The 21,148-nt window shown below is 49.8% G+C and overlaps 1 protein-coding gene across 1 annotated transcript; it reads right to left on the bottom strand.

Moving 5' to 3' along the window:
- TRIT1 (tRNA isopentenyltransferase 1) lies at window positions 1-21,148 on the bottom strand. Its single transcript, XM_081922871.1, is given in 12 exon segments — window positions 1-396; window positions 2,396-2,522; window positions 4,879-4,988; window positions 6,554-6,631; window positions 7,187-7,299; window positions 7,656-7,767; window positions 8,228-8,370; window positions 10,988-11,142; window positions 12,933-13,029; window positions 14,785-14,927; window positions 20,583-20,727; window positions 20,729-21,148. Coding segments are annotated over 12 exon segments (1,596 nt in total). The 5' UTR covers window positions 20,944-21,148; the 3' UTR covers window positions 1-238.

A 21,148-nucleotide genomic window follows, 5' to 3' on the forward strand; every position in this document is an offset into this window, starting at 1 on the left:
TTGGAATGTTTAAAAATATAGCCTTTATCTTTTTATATAAATAAAAAAATAGTCAGGAGGTAGAGCAGCACGCTGGCATTCATGCCTGGATCAACTCGATTATTTGCATAAAATGGAACTATCCCATCTCTGGAAAAAGGCGAATCAGCATTTTTTAGATGAGAGATCCTTGGTGAGGATAGGATCCTGCCTCCCGGGCCAGCGTTCCCACCAACAACCTTCCTCCCAAAGATGGAGTCTACATTTCACAGGCTTCCACACTCCCGTCCTTCTCCTCCTCTCTCTCTTTCCCACCAGTCATGGCACTTTCTTCATGGCGCTTTGTGGAAAGGGGATCTGAGGTCAGGTGTCGCTGCTGCTTCTGGTGGAAACGGTGGCCTTTGGATTTTATGTGCTCTGCCAACACAGGTTAACAGGAGATCATTTTGGAAACAAAACCATGAACAGTGCTGCTTTTATATAATATTGCAAAAATAAGAATACAATACTGTTTATTATAAACACACACTCGTTCCGCACACTGAATGTGTTTTGTACCTTTCAGGGTGGAAACTACAGATAAATCGGTGTGGTCTGAGAGTCTCTTATCCAAATCCTCCAAGCAAAGTGCTAACCAGAAGTTCCATCCTGTATTTCAATTCTATTCTGAATCTATGATTGTGTGGATATACTGGGCACTGTCCAGTAAAGGTCAATCATGATTTTGGCCAGGTCTACACATCTGCCACAGGTAGGTCTAACAGAGGAATCCTGCGCTAACAGTCCCACTGCAAGAATAGTACTTTTTAAATGCTCTCCAACTTAAAACATACACACACAAAAACACAAAACTCCTTGCAAGAAGAAAACTGGCACAGAACAAAGAGGCCTGGGGTCCTAGTTTGTCTTTACTTGCAGGAAAGTTTTTTGTTTTTGTAACATGGGGCAGCATTCAAGAATGGCATTCTCCACATGAAGAGTTAGGTGATTCTTGAGAAAGTCACTTCAGACTGCAGAGGCTGCCTTTTTTTAAAAAAAATGTTCCAAGTAATATTCCTTCATGGAATAAGCATCTAGTAAACACAAGGGGCCATTAAGGACAGCATTGCATACTCAATCTGGCAATCTGAGATGGTAAATGCCAGGATTCCACCACTTCCACCTACTGCCTCAGGCAGGCATAGGCAAACCCAACCCTCCAGATGTTTTGAGACTACAATTCCCATCATCCCTGACCACTGGTCCTGTTAGCTAGGGATGATGGGAGTTGTAGTCCCAAAACATCTGGAGGGCTGAGTTTGCCTATGCCTGGCCTCAGAGGTTTATCAGCTCTAGGCTGGCCTATGAACACGCATGGAAATAAGGTAGTAGACTCCTGGGCTGGTAGAGGGAATTGTAAAACAGCAGGTGGGGAGGACATTTCCAGATGATTTTCACTTTTGGAAAGGATCCCTGCAAATAAAGGTAGAAATGTTCTAACACAGCCAGTTCTCATCTCATGAGCCAGTTTTCTTCTTGTAGGGAGGCATGTGTGTAGATACATATATTTAAATCTTTCCAAAAAGAGGGTTCTTTAAGAGAACCAGGATTTGAAGTGATGGATGCCATCATATCACTACCAAGCCAGTTGGAGGCATGTGGAAACCACAACAGACTCTCATTTAAAAATAAATCTTTCAGACGTTACCTTCAAAACAAGCCTTTGGCTTCGTTTCTGCTGCAGTAAAAAAAACCTTTCAACTCTTCCCGCTGCATTCATAAAGGACTGAATTACAGACAGCCTTCCAGATGTTTTAGACTACCACTCCCATCAGCCCCAGCGTCACACAGCCCCGCTGGCTGAGGCTGATGGGAGTCGTGGTCCAAAACGCCTGGAGAAGGCCAAGCTCAGACAAGAAAACCCAAGCGCATCCCTTTCACCTTCAATGGCCAGCTTCCTGCTGTTCTAAGCAGGTGGAAGTAGCTTCTCCCTGAAGAAATGCTAATTTCTCTCCCGCACTCCACATTTAACACAGAAGTAGATCACTCCTGCCTGGCATGCGATTGCTGGGTTCACAATCCCTTTACCCAAGGAGGCAACAGCTTTTATAGCTACAGTAGTGGAAAGTTCGGGGGGCGAGGGGGAGATGGGAGAGGAGGATAAAATGACAGATGGCAGCTCCTGGAAGGGTTTATGATTCTCCCCACCCCTTGTAAAGTGGCTCCTTTTATAAGAATGCTGTAAACAGCCCTCCAGGAGCTGATCACTCTGGCAGGCAGGAAGAGGTTGAGGATATTTGGGGGGCGGGGAGCAGGGCTTTGTTTAGGGAACTGGGAGAGCTTTGTTCCTTTTGCTCCCTCCCCATTCCCACCCCACCCCCCGGCCACGATTTTCCCCTCCCCCCACCCAAAACCTCCTGCAAGCGCAATCCTTCACCTTTCCACTCTCTGTCCCCGATGATGACTCTGCTGCACAGCTCACACATGTGCCGCCTCCGCTTGCCCTCCTGGGCTTCCCCTGCCTCGCCCGCCATCGTGATGGGCTCGGCCGGTGGCTGCCGCCCCTTGCGAGGAAATGACATTTTGGATCAGTGGTTGCCAGCTGTCCCCTCGGACTCATCCCCAGCTGGCCCCTACCATGCCCTTTAAAAAGCATTGCTCAGAATAGTGGTTTGTACGACCCACTAAGGAAGGAAACCACACAGTAAAATACAAAACAGGAACTATTTAATGGTGCATTTGTTCAAAACCGAATCAAAAGCATTTAGTTTAATTAATTTAACAGAATTAATGGACTTGGTCCCATGATACTAGCTTTCAAAGCCTAATAGACATTTACACCCCATGCCTTTAAGCACCCCATCTAGGGAATCCCACAACCCCCCAGGAGGTGGTGCCATCTACTTTGGGAACCACTGGCTTAGAAGAAAGGTCCAGCAAAAGAAGAGGGTGACAGAGGGGCTGCCCCTCCATTCCTTAAAAGGCAAGCGGGCCCCTGGCCTCAGAATTTAAGCAAGCCAGGCCTCTTCCCACCCTGTGAAGCTTCCCCGCAACTCAGTTCCAGATATGGGGAGTGATGGTCAGTGGAACTCATTACATGTGAACTAAACTGGACTCTGCAGGGCTCAAGAGGCCTCACTCTCTTCTTTAGCAAAATGCCAGGCTGGATATGTGTGGAGAGAGAGCGGGAGAGGAACCCCTGAAGGAACTCAAGATACCACAGGTTTCTTTTGCCAACCTGGTGCCTTCCAGATGTTTCAGACTACAACTTCCAGCACTGTCTGGGGCTGATGAAAGCTGCAGTGGAAAACATCCCGAGGGCACCAGCTTGGTGAAGGCTACATTGCACACATGCCCTGTGGAGTCCCTGTGTGTAACCCAGGGCCAAGAGGTGATGCCTGCCCCTGGTAATTCTATCTTTTGCCTGTAGCCTGTTTACTTTCCCCATAGAACAGAATGGAGCCAGAAGCTGGCTGCTATCTGCACTGCCTCCCTGCAGCCCCAGCCTGAATGGTATTTCTTGGTCACATTAAGGTGTGACAACCCCTGGACAACTGCTTTCAATTTATTTGCAAATTTATGTACACTCATATAAAATGGGCAAATGCATGTTTCAAGTCACATAATAAACTGCCTTATGCAGAGTCAGACCATTGGTCAACCAGCTCAAAATCGTCTAGACTGGCAGTCACTCTTCAGGATTTCCGACAGGGGTCTCTAGAAGTGCCACTAGGAATTGAACCCAGCACCCGGGACCTTGTGCGAGACATGCTGTTGAACTGAATGGAAACAGTAGCCAGAGCGCTACCAAAGTCAGCATAAAGTGGAAGTGGACGATTGCCACAGTCACAAAAGAGGAAACTTCTTGAAAATGAGAGAACTGGTAAAAAGGAAGTTGAAACGGAAGGCCAAAAGGGTCAAATCTCTGCAGAACACTTGGGGGGTGATTAAAAAAAATACAATCAGAGCTCATCTAGGATGCATCTGTGAGCTGCCGGTTCTCAGCCTGGAAAAGTCCATACTGTATAGGTGAAGGAGGAAGCCAGACAGAATGTCAGCAGCTAGTTATTTTCTTTCTTTGCTTAGCAGAAATAAGGTTTTCAGCAGCAGCAAGGGGACATTTGGAAGGGAGAGCACTTGGGTCTGCCCTCATCAGCACATGCAGCCCCTCCATGGACAGAATGAAAAACACCTCAGCAAAGGCTCCTGAGAAAACTTAGCAGTTTGCATGAGGTAAGAGGACAGGCCCTTTACTGGATCTGTCCATAGTTAAAAACACAGGTAGCAGAGAATAAGAATAAATGGGCAGTTCTCAAAGGGGTAGGAGAGATGAGGCCTGGGCTCTTTCATTTCTTCATTAATGATCTATAGAGTTAGGGGTGAGGTGTGAGGTGGCCAACTCTGTGGATGACACCAAATGATTCAGAAGGCAAAAAAACAGATTGCAAAGAATTCCCAAAGGCTCTCTCCAAACTGGGCAAATGGACACTGAAATGGCAGCTGCGGTTCACTGTAACTCAGAATTGTAGATTTGCAAGGCACCCAATAGGTCATCTAACCCAACCCCCTGCCATGTAAACTGATCCATAATCATGAGATGAGGCACTTCTGGCTGCCTTGAGGTTTCTGTGGGTTCCTGCAGGTCCTCCTCAACTGCCTGGGGGTTCTCCACAGAACTCCAAGCCCCACTCATAAGAGATGGCTTCCCCAGAGTTTGGGTAAGGCAAGGTCCTGCAAAAAGGCATCTCTCTTGTCCTCTGGCCTTAGAGTGCAACTGCCAGTCAGAGCAAACAAGACTAGGCTACAGAAACCAGGGAACTGACTCAGCATAAAGGTGACTTCCACTTTCCTAGCACTGAGTTTCTGTTGATTTGAAAAAGGGTCCTCCACATTTTTCTAGCTCCCTTGCCTACCACGTACCTGGACAAAGCTCTCCACAATCTGCACGGCAGGTTCCAGCACTTTCTCCTCCCACTGAGAGAGATCCGAGACTTCCAAGCCATAAACAGGGGGCACGTTTGGGCCGGGCCCTAGAGAGACCAAGGTAAGAAATGGGGGGGGGGGGGAGGGAAGGCAGCAGTGAGGGTCAGCAGCCTGCTCACCCCATTTGCCAGTCTGGAAGAGGACCATTTGCTCCCACCCCGCCTGGCATAAAAGCAGAAGGCTAAGCAACAGAGAGGACAACTTCACATTATTCCTTTAAGGGACATTCATAAGCTCAAGGAAAGGAGTGGTCAAGCATCTTTTGGAAGGGGGGAAACCACCACATGGGTACCAAGGGCCCCATCCACCACCAAAGTCTGGCCCTTGGAATGTTGCCCAGAAAAGGAAAGGATCCCCAGCACCCCAATTTAAAGAAAGGTGCAAACCATTGTGCTTTCTTCCATGAGACCTAGAAACTTGTTCTTTTCAAAACAACTTCTGCTGTAGGCATTCCAAATCCTGCATGAAATTCGTACCATGGGGCCTGCAGCCTCAAATCCCACCTGAGAAATCCAGGGGTGTGGCAGCCCACCCCACTCCCCACTTCCTACCTCCACCTCTTGCAGGATGCCTCCAGCCAAAAACAACTCCTGGTTTCCCCCCTCCAGCTCCTGCCCTTCTGAGGTCCAACTGCCAGCTGGCTGGGCAAGCTCAGTGGCACCAGATGAGACAAAAGGCTTCCCAAGTGCCAAACCCTAAGCAGGTGATGCCTCTTAATGCCCTGACCACAAAAACCACCAGCCCAGGGAGCACCTGTCGGCTTTTTGGCTGGAGAGGGAGTGCGAGCTGCACTGCACCTGTGCCGGGAAAAGACTGGGCCATCAACCCAAAGCCTCTTCTTGTTTCTCCTCCCTTCTTGGGTTTCTTGAGGGCTCCTCCCCACCCCTGCCCCCCTCACCCTGCCTCGCAAACCTCCCAAGGACCTTTCAACAAGTGCTCGGCTCCCAGCTGTCAATCTTGGCTCTCCTCCAAGCCTGGAGCAAAGGGAGGGAAGTCCGGTTGGCTCCCAGCCAGAGGAGGCTGTGCAGCTAGCCAGGAAGGAGCCAATCGGATCAGGAAGGGCAGCTGTCTCTCCCCCCGCCCCCCGTCTTTCACTCCAGGATGATTCAATGGGGGGGCATAGTGTGTGGGTGTGGGGGGGTGTCTGCGTAGGGTCCCAACACATTTCTCTCTCTCTGCCTGGCCAGTGACTGACAGGGAACAAGCTGCTTCACAGTTCATACTCTGCTTACAATTCACAGGCCTAGGTATGGCCTCAGGCCCAGCCTGCATAGGGAGAGACAGGGAAGTGGATCAGATCAAAGGCGGGGCTTGAATCAGAAAGGAAAGCCACACCCTCTTGAGTAGGTTGTGGGTGAGGGCTATGTCACTTTGAGAAGAAGGACTCTGCACATGCTCAAAGGAACAGAAGATTTTCACAAAACTGAGCACTGGCTGTTTTTGAGGCGAGGGCAGAGGAATCTGGGTGAGCATTGGCCCCAATGAAGAGCCAAGGGAAGAGGGAGAAATGCAAAGACTTCAAGGAGGCAGAAATAGGAAATAGAGGGAGGGGAGGGGAGCCGGCAGAGAGCAAAACGGCGGGAGAGAACGGAGGCAGGAAAGAAGGACATACGTCTCAGGAACCGGTTCCGGACCCACTTGTTCTGCTTCCGGGCGTACCTTTTGGTCACTATCTTCAGGGCCTGGATTCCTAAAATCATAAACAGAGGAGAGGTCACAGAGGACAAGGACCCTGGGCAGGGAGCAAGCCTGGGAAAGGGGACATGCTCACATATTGCAAGAACTGATGCCCCAAGGGGACAAAGGACAGATCCTTCTCAGCAAGACTGGGGAGGAGAAAACACCAAAAGAACCACCCTCTCGCAAAGAGTCTGAAACTGCAAAGCAGCGTTTACACTGCAAATTCAAACCAGCCCAGCTGCCAGCCACTTCCCTCAAAGAATCTTGCCCATGCCACACAGGGGCTGGGAATTCTTTTCTAGAGGTCTAATTATTCTTCTCTGATTTTTTCTCAGTGTTAGCTACACTGACCTAGATGGGCCAAGGGTCTGACCTGGTATAAAACAGTTCCCTACAGATGCAAAGTAGGGTTTTCAAAAGCAGCAGAACGTTTATTCCATCTGCAATACATAAATCCAAAATGTATGGCCGTGAAACCCAAAACTCGCTGGCCAAATGTTGAAAAACATTACCCATCCCTTCCCTGCAGCAAAAGCGGCCCCTTTCCTGCCAGCCCGGTCCCCACCTTGGTTCAGGAGCTGCTGGCTCATCTCCTCTGAGCACTTGCCCTCTGCAATCAGGAACTGGTGGAATTCCTTGAAGCCGATGGACTGGAAAATGCCGTGCTGATAATCCTGGCTGAGGCAGAAGAAGGGGGGGAAGCAGGCAGGTCAGCCTGTTTTCCATCTGCAAAACACCACAAGCCCCTCTGTGCACTGGGGGCTGAGATCCAGGCTGGCCAGTCCGTCAGGCGACAGGTACACCTGTTCCAGCCATTATGAGCCATTCACAAGGTGCATTTCTGACCAAGTCGAAGCACTTCTGAAGTAGAAAACCACTGCATGGGTGCTTGGTGGTCTCTGCCACACACACACCCCGGCATCCTGCAACCACACAGAGTACCAGCCTCTGACATCTAGCCCCATCCTGGGTGGATGAATGCCAGGACAGGAAGTGGCAAGGCGGGCTGTAGGGGGAGATGGGAAGAAACTCACCTGTTCTCATCTACCCTCTCCTGGTTATATCGCTGGTGGAAGTTCCGCAGCTCTCCCAGCAGCCCAGCCTCCAGCATCGCATCCACCCGCTGGTCCAGCCGTTCTTCTAGAACTGATGAGCACCCAGAAGGTTAAGGATGCAGCCACGCAAAGGGACGCCCCACCCCATGGAACAGGTTGGGAAATATCGCTCTGGATGCCATGGGCAAAATCAGGTCACACATGGCACCAAGCCACATCATCCACCTGATCTCAGAGGGTGAGAGGGAAGCAGCATCGCTATTTCCTCCATTCGTTCCCTGGAATAATCTGGTTGGTTTGGAATTTACTGGGGGCTGGGGAAATGGCCCACCTCTCCAACCCCTGAAATGGACCAGGTAATTTTTTAAAAAAGCATACTATGCAAAAGCCAGGAATATTCACATTTTTCATGCAGATTAAGTGGGCCTTGTAAAAGGATCAGAAAAGCAACATTTTCACCACTGCCCAGGGGGTGGAGGACAGGTGTAGGCAAAGCAGGAAGAAATACTCAGTCGAAGGGCTGTGGCCTTTAGTCCCTCCCTCTTTTTTACCTGCCTGCTCTGCATGTAGCCAGAGGATGCAAGGGTTGGGGTACTTCAGGGGGCCGCTCAGCGGCCCTCCCCCTTCTTCTTGCTGCTGCTGCTGCAGTAGCTCGCTGTGGGGGATGCCCGTTTTTTCAAACACTTGCAAACTCCTGCAGGCGAGAAAGACAGGCAGGCAGGTTGAGTGGGCAGAAGAGCATTTGGCCTCCCTCCCTCAAGCTTCACGCCTGGTGGGGGACAGGCATGGTTGCCTTAGACAGGAACTCCATGAGGAAGAGATCCCCTCCCCCATCCCTCTGGCATAAGTGAGATGCTTTTGAACATGCAAAAATATATCTTCAGAGCATTCCTTTCCTGTTGGCCACAGCCAATCCTGACAATTGCTAGGAAGGGAAACCTGCAGGCCTTTGCGGGTTGTGGGACTCCAACTCCCATCAGCCCCAGCCAGCATGGCCACTGAACAGGGATGATGGGAACTGCAGGCAGCAACACTGGGGGGGGCACAAATTCCCCACCTGCTGGCTTAATGTGGGAGCCCAGGGGGGGAACCCTGAGGCCCCTGCAGATGTTGCTGGCATGCAGCTTCCATCTGCTCTGACCAGTGACTATGCTTGCCAGGGATGACAGGAGCTGAAGTCCAGCCACATCTGGAGGGCATCAAGTGCTCAACCGCTGGGAAGAAGGAAGCTAGCTGAGCAGGCCACTGTGAGCCCCAGGAATCCACAAGGCACCTAGGATGCATACAGCTTCTCTGAAAGATGCAAACTCCTTTGCTGGAGAAGGGCAGGCAGCACCTTTCAGCTGAGGAGCAACTCAGCTCCATTCTCCTTCTGGGCTCACACGACTGCCTTCCTCTCAGACAGGCAGCACAGTACCCAAGTCAGGGGGGAGCTTTTTGGAGCTGTAGCAATGGAGAACACTGCTACCCCTGAAGGCAGCTTGGTGGACAAGTGTTCATGCAACAGGACTCACATAAAAAAACAGGTATTACCATGAACAGCAAGACCGCCAAGGAAGGCAATCCAACGTGACACAAGCCCCAAGGAGCCCACACAAAAACTGCTGCCAGAGGCCAGCAGGCCAGTAACATGATATCTCAATCAGCCGGATGCTGCTGCCTTCCCCCACCCCCAACGTAGGGAGCAGAACAGCCAGCCAGCTTTTTGTGAAGTCACCAGAGATGCCTTTAGCGGCTACGGTGAAATTCCCAGCGTTTGTGTCGACGTTGATATTCGCTCCTAGTTCCCAGCTGGGCAAAAAGCTAAGTGCTGGGCCCAGACATGAAGATGAGTGAAGAATCTTGCCTTTAATAATAATAATTATTAAATTAACATACTGTCCTTCATCTGAAGATCTCAGGGCAGCTCACAAGACAGGCTGCACAGCCTTCTGATGGTGGGTGTTGTGGGTGTGTGACGTTTGGGGTGAGCACAGGGTGCAACGTCTTCCCCATGTTCCCTGATCCTAAAGTGTGACCTATTGCACATGACAGAGAGAGTGTGTGCTCTGGCATCTCACAGGGGACAGTCTCCAGGGGGTGGCCTAGCCCTAACGTAGGGTAGCTCAAGGCTCATTTGGGATATGCATGTAAACTTCTGTTCCTTACTCAGGCTGTTGTAATAAAAAAGGAACTGGGAACAAAGAAGTCACTCTGGCCTCATGCATAAAACAGCCCCAGTCCTTGATTCTGTGCTCAGTTTGTAAGGCAAGAAGAAGGCGGCTCCACCCCGCTCTCCCAAATTCTCAGGAGAAAATCATCCCCAGCGACCAGCCAGCCAGCCAAGAAGTCCCAGGGCTATGCAGGACGGCTCTGGCTCAGCCCCATCCCAGACACACCCCTGATCCATGTGAACGGGGTGGGTGTCTCTCTGCCTGGCTCCCAGGCAGGGCATGGCAGGGCAGGTCCGGCTAAGGCGGCAAGCTGAGGCTCGTTGCTGCCCCATTTCCCACAGAGCTGCGGCACGCAGTCCAGCCGGAAAGGTGGCTTTCTCTCTTGCTGAAGTGAAAAGCATCAGCCAACACCAGCAGAGGAGCAGAGCAGCTGGCAGGGGGGCGCGGGAAGGGTGTGTGTGTGTGTGTGTGCAGCGGCTGCTTTGCAGTGCATGAAACAAAAAGGCAGGAGGGGAGGGGAAGCAGTTCACCTCCAGGGCAGCCTGCTTGAAGCCCTGGAGGGAGGAGGCTCTGCAACCGGGGAAGGAAGAACTGACTGTAAAAAAAGAAAGAGCATTCGCTGTAGACCAGGCAGGAAGAGTGCAGAACCCCACAGCTGGCTTTGTGGTCACGGCTGTGCAGGCAGGGAGAGCGGAGCTGGGATTCCCACTTAGGCTCAACCCCAGAGCCTGTAAAGGAGAGGAGACATGTAAGGCAGAGTGTGCAACTCAGGTTTTTTTGCAGACACCAAGGGATTAACATAAAGCATATAATTGCTGCGGGCTTGCATGGCGTGGTGAATAAGATACGTGGTTAAAATGGCTATTCATAGCAACAAGGAAACAGAGCCTCCATGCTCAGAGGCAGTGTACCTGGGAATAAGAGAAGATGGGGGAAAGCATCAGTGGAGGGCAAGGGCTTCCCAGAGGCCTTTGACTAACCAGTTTGGGGAACAGAATGCGAAACGGACCTTTGGGTATCAACCAGCAGGCCTTTCTGATGCTACATTCTTACAGAAAGCTGCCCATTAGTCACCCTTTTGCACTGACCACAGGTGACCAGGTGAAGGGGGTAACAAAGTCTACCTGGCAACTGTGGCTACCAGCTGGAGAAACAGACCTGGCCATCTTCCGCTTATCATGGGGGTGCAGTTTGGCTGCCATTCTGGGGTCCACCTGGCTTAGTCGGCGATGGAGCTCTTCGCCATCCAGTTTCTCCAGCTCCATTTTCCGATCCATAGTCCCCTCTGCCGAGCCTGAACTCCTGGCCACCTCCTGCAAGATTATAAACCATGTTCACCAAAGCTTCTGAACGTCACTATAGAACCAGGTAACCTGCAGCTTGCAAGGGGGTGCCCTCCCACTCTTGGCAAGGGGGGCCAGCTGACCCAAAAGGAAAGGGCCCTTCCTTACGCCCACCTAAGGGATTAGCAGGCTGTCCTGCTGAAGGGCCAATAGCTGGGCAAAAGGGGCCCCCAGAGCCAGGTGAGAGAATTTCACCAGCATGGGATGGTTTCCAAGGTTGCTCCTACTGTGCTTTTTTTTTCTTTAAAAAAATATGTTTAGGGGTATTCTCATTTTCCTGCTCATACTGAAATACTGCCCCTCAATGAGGCCAAACTTAGATTCACAAAATGTTTAAAGGTATGCATACCCCTGAGTCCCCCCAGAAAAAAAGCAGTGGTCCTACTCAGGACTGACCCAGTGAAGTTAACGGACACGACTAACTCAAGTTGATTGTTAGCATGTAGAGTTGGTATGCAATAACTGAAAGGCATTCAGGAGGAGACTTGGTATGAAAAAAGAATGCTTAGTTTATTCAAGAAAGTACTATAGAATTCTTTCCTAACTAACTCGGGAGAAACAAATAAGCCCTACTTGCTCCTTTGTTCTCAGAAAATACATCCAAGATGACCTCATGCCTCAAGGTCCAGAGGAAGTGTGAGCAGGAGGAGGAAGTTGTAAACAGGATGCAACCTAAGATTATCAGTCTAAACTTTAAAGGACAGAGAGGTCAACATAGAGGTTAAAGGTACAGGGATAGTCTGGGAATCTGGAGGTCCCATGCTCTATCTGTTTAAATACAATGCAAACACCTTTCTGCAACCTGAGTTGCACCCAACATGAATTTCATTGGGAACATAAGACGCTGCCTTATAAGGAGTCAGACCTTTGGTCCATCTAGCTCAGTATCGACTACCCTGACTGGCAGTGGTTCTCCAGGATTTCAGGCAGGACTCTCTCCCAACCCTACTGGAGGTGCCCAGGATTGAACCTGGGACCTTCTGCTTGCAAGGCAGACTCTCTACCACTGAGCTATGGCCCTTCTCCAATGGGTCTGCTCTGAGTAGGACTTAACTGAATACCACTCATGGCCCTGCAAATCTCTCTAAATACATGGAGCTGTCAAAAATGTCTATGCGACTTGGAAGCTTGCATCCTCTTCTTGTGACAGAAGTTGAGCAACAGGCTCACAAAGGAGCTTAACATCAGCAATCAGAAAGTATTATGAACAGCTGAATGAATAATGAACATTTGATTGGCTCACAAGCAAATGAACAAAGCGCTTCTTTAAGATAGGAGAATCTGGGGTAAAACTTGCATTGGAGGAGAATGAACTGCAGCATCAGTATTTTGTTATTCTGCAGTCACAGAATTCTGCAAGAATTCAAGAAAATGGAGGGATTTTGCAAAAAATTCTGCAATTGCAGATTTTATAGGACCTGGGGGCATGTTACGAAAATAAAACAGAAAGGGTCAAAACTCCCATCAAGAGACCACGGCATGCTGATGACAGAATGCCCTGCAAGAAGGTGCTTAAGCAAATAAGCCAAATATCTGAGAGCCAAAGGACACTTGGTGAAAATCCTCTCTCGTCCCAAATGTGCTGCTCAGCGAGGCCCCAAGAGTGGACCAGAAGCCCTTCTATAAAGTGATAATTTTACTGAGCACACTTCCTTCCATACCATCCGACACCCCTCATCTTATTGAAAAAGCCCCTGCTGCTGCTGCTGAGCCTGGCATCAACCCCTGAACCCAGGGCCAGCAGAAGAAGCCACAAATACCTTGGTGTCAATCAGAATCTTCCAGAGCAGGGACTCGATGTAATAGTTAGTCCCTCCAACCACAATGGGGATCTTCTTGCAAGCGAAGATGTCTTCAATGTAGGCCATTGAGGATTACAAGTGAGAATGGCAAGGAACAACCCCAGGAAAAACAAGTGCTGCATTTAACAAGGAAAAAAGGCAGCCCTGAGGACAACTGGGCAATTTGCCTTGCCCTCAAGGGCCGCCCTGAGAGCAGAGGCTATGAGCTACGCTGTATCTCTGAGCTGCAGGCATTGAACATTCCTTGCAACAGAGCATGGCAGATTCCTGACAACTAAAGTCACACTTTGTCTGTTGAGCCCTCTCCTCCTCACACAGGCCAGTGAGCCTCTCTGTTCTCCCCACATTCAGTGCAGCTGCCTTCATCATCCTCAGCTGCTCATGGTACTTGCTGGCACCCTTGTGCCAGCCTCTGCATCTCTAAAAATGATGGTGCTTTTGCATGGGCCTAAGAATATAAGAAGAGCCCTGTGGGATCAGGTCAATGGCCCACCTAGTCCTGCGTCCTGCTCTCATGGTGGCCAATCAGATGCCCCAGTGGGAAGTACCCAAAGCAGGACCTGAGCACAAGAGCCCTCTCCCTTCCTGTGTTTTCCCAGCAAGTGGTATTCAGAACAGTGCAGACAGAGCAGAGTCTGTACCATAAGCAAGGCTGGGACAAGAACAACAGGCAGTTGAAGCTGGAAGTGCACAGCACAACTGTCTGCTCTCAGATTTCCATTTATTTTAAAATCACCAGTCTAACTGCAGTCAAGAAGGCTACTGTAAGTTCTAAATCTACTTCCATCCATTATTTCTTTCAAACAGACCACCCTAGCTTACTTTATATACTCTTAATTTCCTGTTATCTCCAATATTTCCTGCCAAAGAGTTCTAACCTTGGGGCAGGCCAAAATACATGTATAATACCTGCTCCCATATTTCAAAATCTTCTACAATTATGCTCTTGTAAACTCTACTTCTTCAGGAGAGCAGGTACAAGGTATCATCTGAAGGGCATTTAATGGGCATTTTCCTTCAATGTGATTGAGATAACTTTTTTTTGCATTCTTCTTATATAACCAGGTCCATTCCTTCTTAGTAACTGAATCATTCTTGCCATCCTTCTTCAAATTTAAAGTCAGTCTGGTCTAGATTTCATGCCATCCGACTGAGATTCCTCTACTACTAAAGGCATGCATTAAATGCTTCTGTCATTTTCCAAACTTCTTTTTTAAGTGCTTAATTAATGTTTCTTAATTAGTGTTATTTTTTATTTGTAAGTATTAGAATATGCAGATTTCATCTCCCAGAACTTCCTGGTCATGTAATTTTGGCATTCTCTCTCTCCGTAATTTCTCAGCTGATCTAGAACAGAAACAAAGCATGACTCATGATCTCTTGGTATTGCATTATAAAAGATCAAGGTCAGTGGTGACTTAGCGTGACTTAGTTCACTTTTCAATTTGTACCAGACAGTATATACTGATGTTAGATCTTTCTACAACCTCCTTCCTACTAGATCCTGCTTCCGGCCACAAACGGTTCATCAAAGGCATTTCTGCCTCCTCTGCTGACTTCCCTGATTCACAGAATCCTAACAAGAATCCACCAGGAAGGGCACAGACTATTAGCTGCCCATCTCAGCTGGAAATGAGCATTTTCCAGCTTTTTCCTTTCCGTTCTCTTACATCCATTATCAGCCCCTCACATCTCATCGTTCCCCAATTCCGCTTGCCTGCTCTAAGGCAGATGATACCCCCTAGTCTCTGTCCTGTACTACACCCCAGATGCCACACGCCCAAGACAGACCCTCCCTCTGTGAAAGGATATGAGGGCCGTGGCCTTGTTGCGGAAGTCTATCACTGTGTAGTTGGTGACCAAGGGGTCCACAAAGCTGATCATGTGATGCCTGCACAACCGCTGCTCCTGAGGAGAAGCTTTGTTGGTGATGATGTCCAGGCCTTGGTACACCTGAGAGAGGAAGAGAAAGAGACAGGCAGACTTTCACACTCACTTCGGGCTTAGTTTTCTAGATAAAATAAGATCCCCCCGTTTTGTTTTATACTGCTGTCAATGCATATGTTTGCTTGCTTATTGTAAGTTGCTTTTGCTAAAAAAGAAAAGAAAAAAGAAGTGACTAGTAAGTACCGTACTTTTCTCTGTATAAGACTATGTTTTTTTTAATTCAAAAATCATGTTCAAAATTAGGGGTCATCTTATACATGGGTAGTGTATTGTGGGGACATGGGACTGGTTGCTGCAGCGAGTTGGAGATTGTTATTGGTGGCTGTGGCAAGGGCTGTTGTTGATTGGCTGTTGCTACAGCAATTGGGTGGGCTGGGCTTGCTCTGCCCCCCCCAAACTCTACAAAAAAGCTCAGCAATTCTGGGCAATCCTCCCCCAAAAAGCTCAACAACTTTGGGGAATCTCCCCCCCCCCATTTTCTTAATTTTAAATCCCCCCAAATAGGGGGCATGTTATACATGGGGCATGTTATACACAGAAAAGTATGGTAAATAGTTCTCACAGAAGGGGTGGTCAGCTGCTGTTTGGACCATCCCACTGCAGAGCTGCAGGTCACCCAGGGCTGAAGGCTCCCCAATATAAAACATCCATTTCACAGGAAACTAGCATGTCAGGAAGAAGGAAGCAAGCCAAGCCAATACCCTGACTTGCTGTGTCTCTGTGGGCAGGTATGTGGAGTTGGAGGTCAATGGATGGGGAGGTGTGTGTTGCCGGGGGGGGGTAACCTGCATGTACCTACAGAGGAGCATTTCTTCATGTGAAATCTGAAGTGGCACAGCCCAGATGCAGGTTGTGAACCAGACTTCATGTGTGAGTAAGACTTTGGGGTCTTTGGGCTGGTTCCTGATGCTCCTGGACAGGATGGACTGTGATCCACTGGAAGGAAGGAAGGAAGGAAGGAAGGAAGGAAGGAAGGAAGGAAGGAAGGAAGGAAGGAAGGAAAGAAGGGCTGGGTTCCTAGGGGAGCACAGCACACACTTACAGAAGGTGGCAACAGGTCACTTGCCTACACCTCTAAAATAAAATAATAATAAGTGATAGGCAATGGCCCTCCCAACATCTGCAAGCCATGATACCAATGTTGCATCTTCACTGTTGGAGGCAGTATCTCTCTGTATACCAGCTGCTGGGAGTCAGAAGTGTGGAAAGCACAGCTGCAGTCTTCTAGCTGCCACCATGCAAACAGGATGCAGGACTAGAGCAGCTCCCTTTGCCTTGATCCAGCAGCCAGGCACTTTTTGTGTTCTTATGCCCAAGACCCTCGAGAGGTGCTGGCAGTCAGAGAAGATGACACTGGGCCGTAAAATGGGGGAAACGGTCTGGAGGCACCTGGGGTGGCAGAGGTGGCAAGAAAGGAAGGCAAAGTGGCAGGAAGTGCCAAGAGAAAAATCATCACCTATGGTCTAATTCTGGGGTGAGCAACCCCTGGGTCCCTCCAGATGTTGTTGGACACCAACTCCCATCATCCCTGGCCATGGGGCACACTGGCTGGGGTCTCAGCTGTTTGCAAGCAGGCAGGGAAGCTCTGCAGGCTGAGAAACCAGAGAGGAAGAAAGAACCAAGCTTGTTTTCTGCAGCTCCAGAGGGCAGGCCCTGAACCCACAGATTCAAATCACAAGAAAGCAGATCCCTTCCTAAGCATTAAGAAGAACTTTTTGACAGTAAGAGCTGTCCAGCAGTGGAACTGACTCCCTCAGAAGTTGGCCGAAGAGGGTGGGATGGCCATCTGTCAGGGATGCTTTTGTTGTGAATCCTGCACCGCAGGAGGTTTGACTCACTAGAAACTATGAAATGCCTGAAGCCACATTTCCTCTGTCAAATCTTTGTCTGCGGGGGTCTCTTGACATCACAAGTGGGGGATGCACCAACACTGGAGACAATCACAGCACAAGCTGCAAGACTTGGCACTGCTGCTCACGATGAGTTTACATGTGCCCTAATGACCCAGTGCTTCAACAGAGCTCAGCTTGCCCGGGTCAGCCTGCCCTGCTTAAGACCCAAAGTTCACCGTTCGGGCAACACAGCTCTCCTTTTCTCCCTCTGACCATGTCAAAACAGCATCTTCTTGGGTGCTTGGTGGGGCAGACCCAGAAAAAGAGGCATCTGGCCCCTGTGTTCGATCTGGAGTTGAGTCTGCAGACAGAGCCACAAGCCACACAGATGAGCAGGCAGGCACCCCAAACCCACAATTGTTCTCACAATCTCTTTCTGGTGCAATTACCTGAGACCTGGTATTCTCCCCTAGAATGTCTGAGGGTGTGCCCTAGAAATAGTCGCAAGCCTCAGAACACAGCAAACACAACCATGGTGATCCTGAGCATGTATACCTGTAGAGTCCCTCAACATTAAGGAACCACAACTAAGTTGTGCTTATCTGAGCTTGGGAGTGCCATTGTGGGTCAGGGTCTGTCAAACAGCTTGGTGTCCTACCCACTCTCACTGTGGTGATCAAACAGGTGCAGTCAGCAGGGAGAGGAACGGAGGAAGGCAAAGGCAAGCAGGAAGGCACCTCTGGGCAGCCAGGCACAGCAGAGCAAAGAAAGGGAGAGCCACTTCAGAGGGCTGGCCGGACAGCCCCTTTCGGAAAAGGCTTTACATTCTCGCAGCAGATTAGAGGCCCTTATAATAGAACCTAATAAGGCAGGCTTACTTTTAAGCCGCTATTTGTGCATGTCATCAGGGCAAGCCAGTAGGCATTTCGTGCACAAGGCAGCCGGGAGTTTGAGCTCCCAAACATCAGCAATAAGAGGACAATGTGGGAGGGGGAGGAATGATGCTGGAGATGTAGAGGGTGGGGGATAAATGCCATTCAGTTTGCATTTGAAGCTGAATGCCGCAAATTTGCACTTTCCGAAACAACATAAGAACCGAAATGCAGCCCTCCATCAAAATTTTCTCTTATCCCAATTTTGCAATGTAGTTCACTAAAGAATGTTTACAAAAATGCATGCAGTGCATGCATGTACTAGGGGAAAGTGCATAAAAATGGATATATCCGTGAAAAAAATGCACTGCATTAGGAGGATTTGTGTTTATTCCAAGAAATCCACACTAAAATACCCAAGACTTTTTACAAATTGCTGCAGCAATGTGGAGAACTGAATTCATGACTGGAATAAAGAGAAATTGAGAGGACCAACATTGACAGAACCTTCCATCTCTATTGAAGAGACAGTTATATTATGCTCGTTCTGGATCCAGACTATGTCCAAGATTGGCACATTCCCACACTCCCCCTTTTATCAGCTAAAACACAGTTGTTAACCAGAATTTAGTCTGAAGAAGGATGAGTTCAGCTATAAGAGACTCCCTAGGACAGAAGGGAGGAAACTGCATGAGGTTTAAGTAGCCCCCAGTTGTGGAGCACTGGGCACGGCACTGGGGCAGCCCCATCGTGTTCATAGAGCTTGCAATTTATGTTAGGCAAGTAAAACAGGGGAAAGAAAAGGGATTCATTGATAAGTTACAAAAGATTTTGGGGAACAGCTGCTCCTGTTTCATCACTGTTGTCGTGTTCGTGACCCCTTCCCTCCCCATCTACCCTGGCTGAAAGAGAAGTTGGCAAGGACAAGCCAGCCAGCTCTCTGCCACACCCACTAAGGCAGTTCTTCCAAAGAGCGCCATTGTCCCACCGACAGGCCTTTGCCCCAGCATTCATTCTCACCAACACAGATCTCTTTAGTGCTATAGTCCCTGAAACTGGCCTTGCACAAAGGGCTCTGGTGCCACTGGCAGGGCACAACGGGCAGCATCTGCCAGGGCTGCTCTGAGAGGTCCCCGGAGAAAAATGCAAGTCAGAAGGAGCCTCCACAGGAAACCCAGCCAAGCACATGATGTGCAAAGGGTGCCTGTCCATTCATAATGTGGGTGTCAGAGCTGAGAACAGGATGAGGCCTCCTTTGGGACAGGCTTGTGCTCTGCTGCGAAACTTCGAGGCTCCTGGGGCAGGGGGCAGATATGGCTAGCACACAGGATGGTTTCTGCAATTTACAGGGCAAAACAAAGAAAATCAGAGGAAGAAAACTTAAAGCAGATTTAGCTCTCTTCTCTCTGGGCTAAACCACTGAGCCTAGGACTTGCCGATCAGAAGGTGGGCGATACGAATCCCTGCAACGGGGTGAGCTCCCGTTGCTCGGTCCCTGCTCCTGCCAACCTAGCAGTTCGAAAGCACGTCTAAGTGCAAGTAGATAAATATTTACCGCTCCGGCGGGAAGGTAAACGGTGTTTCCGTGCGCTGCTCTGGTTCGCCAGAAGCAGCTTTGTCATGCTGGCCACATGACCCGGAAGCTGTGCTCATCTCCCTTGGCCAATAAAGTGAGATGAGCGCCGCAACCCCAGAGTCGGTCATGACTGGACCTAATGGTCAGGGGTTCCTTTACCCTTTACCTTTCCTGACCTATCCTGGCTTTGCTTCTCCTCCACTACCACCTGCCTCTCTGCCATTGCATGACCCTCTTCTATCAAGCTATGAGCCGATTTTTTTCTAGAAGTGTACATGTGTCATGTTTCCTTTTTCTTGTGCCCAATTTCCATTTTTTGCTATTAAAAATCCCAGCATCATTAAAAATTGACCAATAGTGACCATGTTTTTGTTATTTGTGTGGAGTGAGGACTTTCTTTATCATTTTCTGCATCACCTGTAAAGAAAACTCAATAGCAAGTTTGGCGGGCACAGGGGGAGTATCAGGGTCATGGAGGGTTTTTTGTTTGTGTGTGCAGATGAGAGCATAGGGAGTTGGAAGACAATAGAATAGTGACCAGGGGCAGAGTTAGTGTGCTGAGCCTTATTGCCCTCCCGCCCCCCAATGTTTACTCTGCCCTAACTGCAACGCCTGAAGAAGGTTCATGGTTACAGTCTCTATCTCAGTGGACAAAAACTGTCTAACGGAAATTATAAATTAGCAGAGAGGTCAACTTTGACATTTTCAAGTTTGCAGATATGCACATTTCACCTGACCATCTTTAACTGTTACCAGATGCTCCAGCTTATAGACGACATCATGTACAAGGTAGGAATGGGGAACCTTCGCCCTGACCCCATTATTGAGAGACATAAATGTAAAAGGAGAAGGCAAAACTATGGAAGTGCAAAGAACTGAAGAAGAATTTACTGTCTTAGTCCACTCTTGCACAAATCCACAGCCCAGCCCTAAGGCTCACCTGCTGGTGTGTCAAAAGCCAGAGTAAAGAGGTGTGTCTTCAGCATCCTTTGGAAGCTGTATAATGAAGGTGCCAGACCTCTGGTTGATTGGAAGCGGCTCTTAATCAACACAGTCAGTCTAACTTCTGTAGGAAGGTAGTTTCAAAGTCAGGGAGTAGCCACTGAGAAGGATCTTTCCCCACCAAACAAGACTGTCATATCATCCCTTCATCCAAGGATCGCAATGCTGCTGACCCAGGGTTGAGTCCTGGCACAAAAAAGAGGTTCCGAGGCTAAGCCCTGCTTCCCCTCTTCCCTTGCCACCAGAGGTGCTTTCTTCTTGCTGGCCCGGCTGTCGCGAGCAATGAGCTCTGCACGCGCTTGCTGATCCCCTCGCCTCCCAATTAGTACCAGGCAGGGCTCCTTCCCTCTGTTGCTTGCCTTCCTCCCTCCCTCCCTACCTGCATGGAGTCGGCGCTGATGATCTCCCCGCCGAGGCGTCGGCCCAGCTGCAGCGCCAGGCGGGATTTGCCGGTGCCCGTCGCGCCCAGGATCACCACCAGGGGCAGCGGCCGCGCGGCAGACGCCATTGTGGCTGGCTGGCGGGCGAGCGAGGCGGGAGGCTAACTCGCCATGCGCTGCAAGGCCTCGGCCGCTTTGCGGTAGCCGGAGGAGAAGAAGGAAGCAGCAGGCCGCGAGGAGGCGGGGCCGCAGCCGAGGGGGCCGGGACGCCCGCCTGCCGGGCCCCAACCAGCTGCTGCCTGTGCCTTCGCCGTGCCCGCCTCCCTCGCGGCAAGCCGGCCCAGCGCGTGCAGAGAGCATCCGTGGCCATCGCCGCTAGTCCTGCCGAGGGGAGCAGGAAGATCTGGAGGGCCGCGCATGTGCGTCGCCCTCCGTAAAGCAGCAAAAAGGGCCCTCCTTTTGCAAAAATAATAATAATACTCTGCACATTCCCAGCGTCCAGGGCGCCGCTTCTCTGATAGCCTGCAGCGGCACCAGCGTCTTCTTGTGTGGTCGAGGCTAACGG

The sequence above is a fragment of the Podarcis melisellensis genome, assembly GCF_964234715.1.
Source record: "Podarcis melisellensis genome assembly, chromosome: 8".
Classification (NCBI taxonomy): domain Eukaryota; kingdom Metazoa; phylum Chordata; class Lepidosauria; order Squamata; family Lacertidae; genus Podarcis; species Podarcis melisellensis.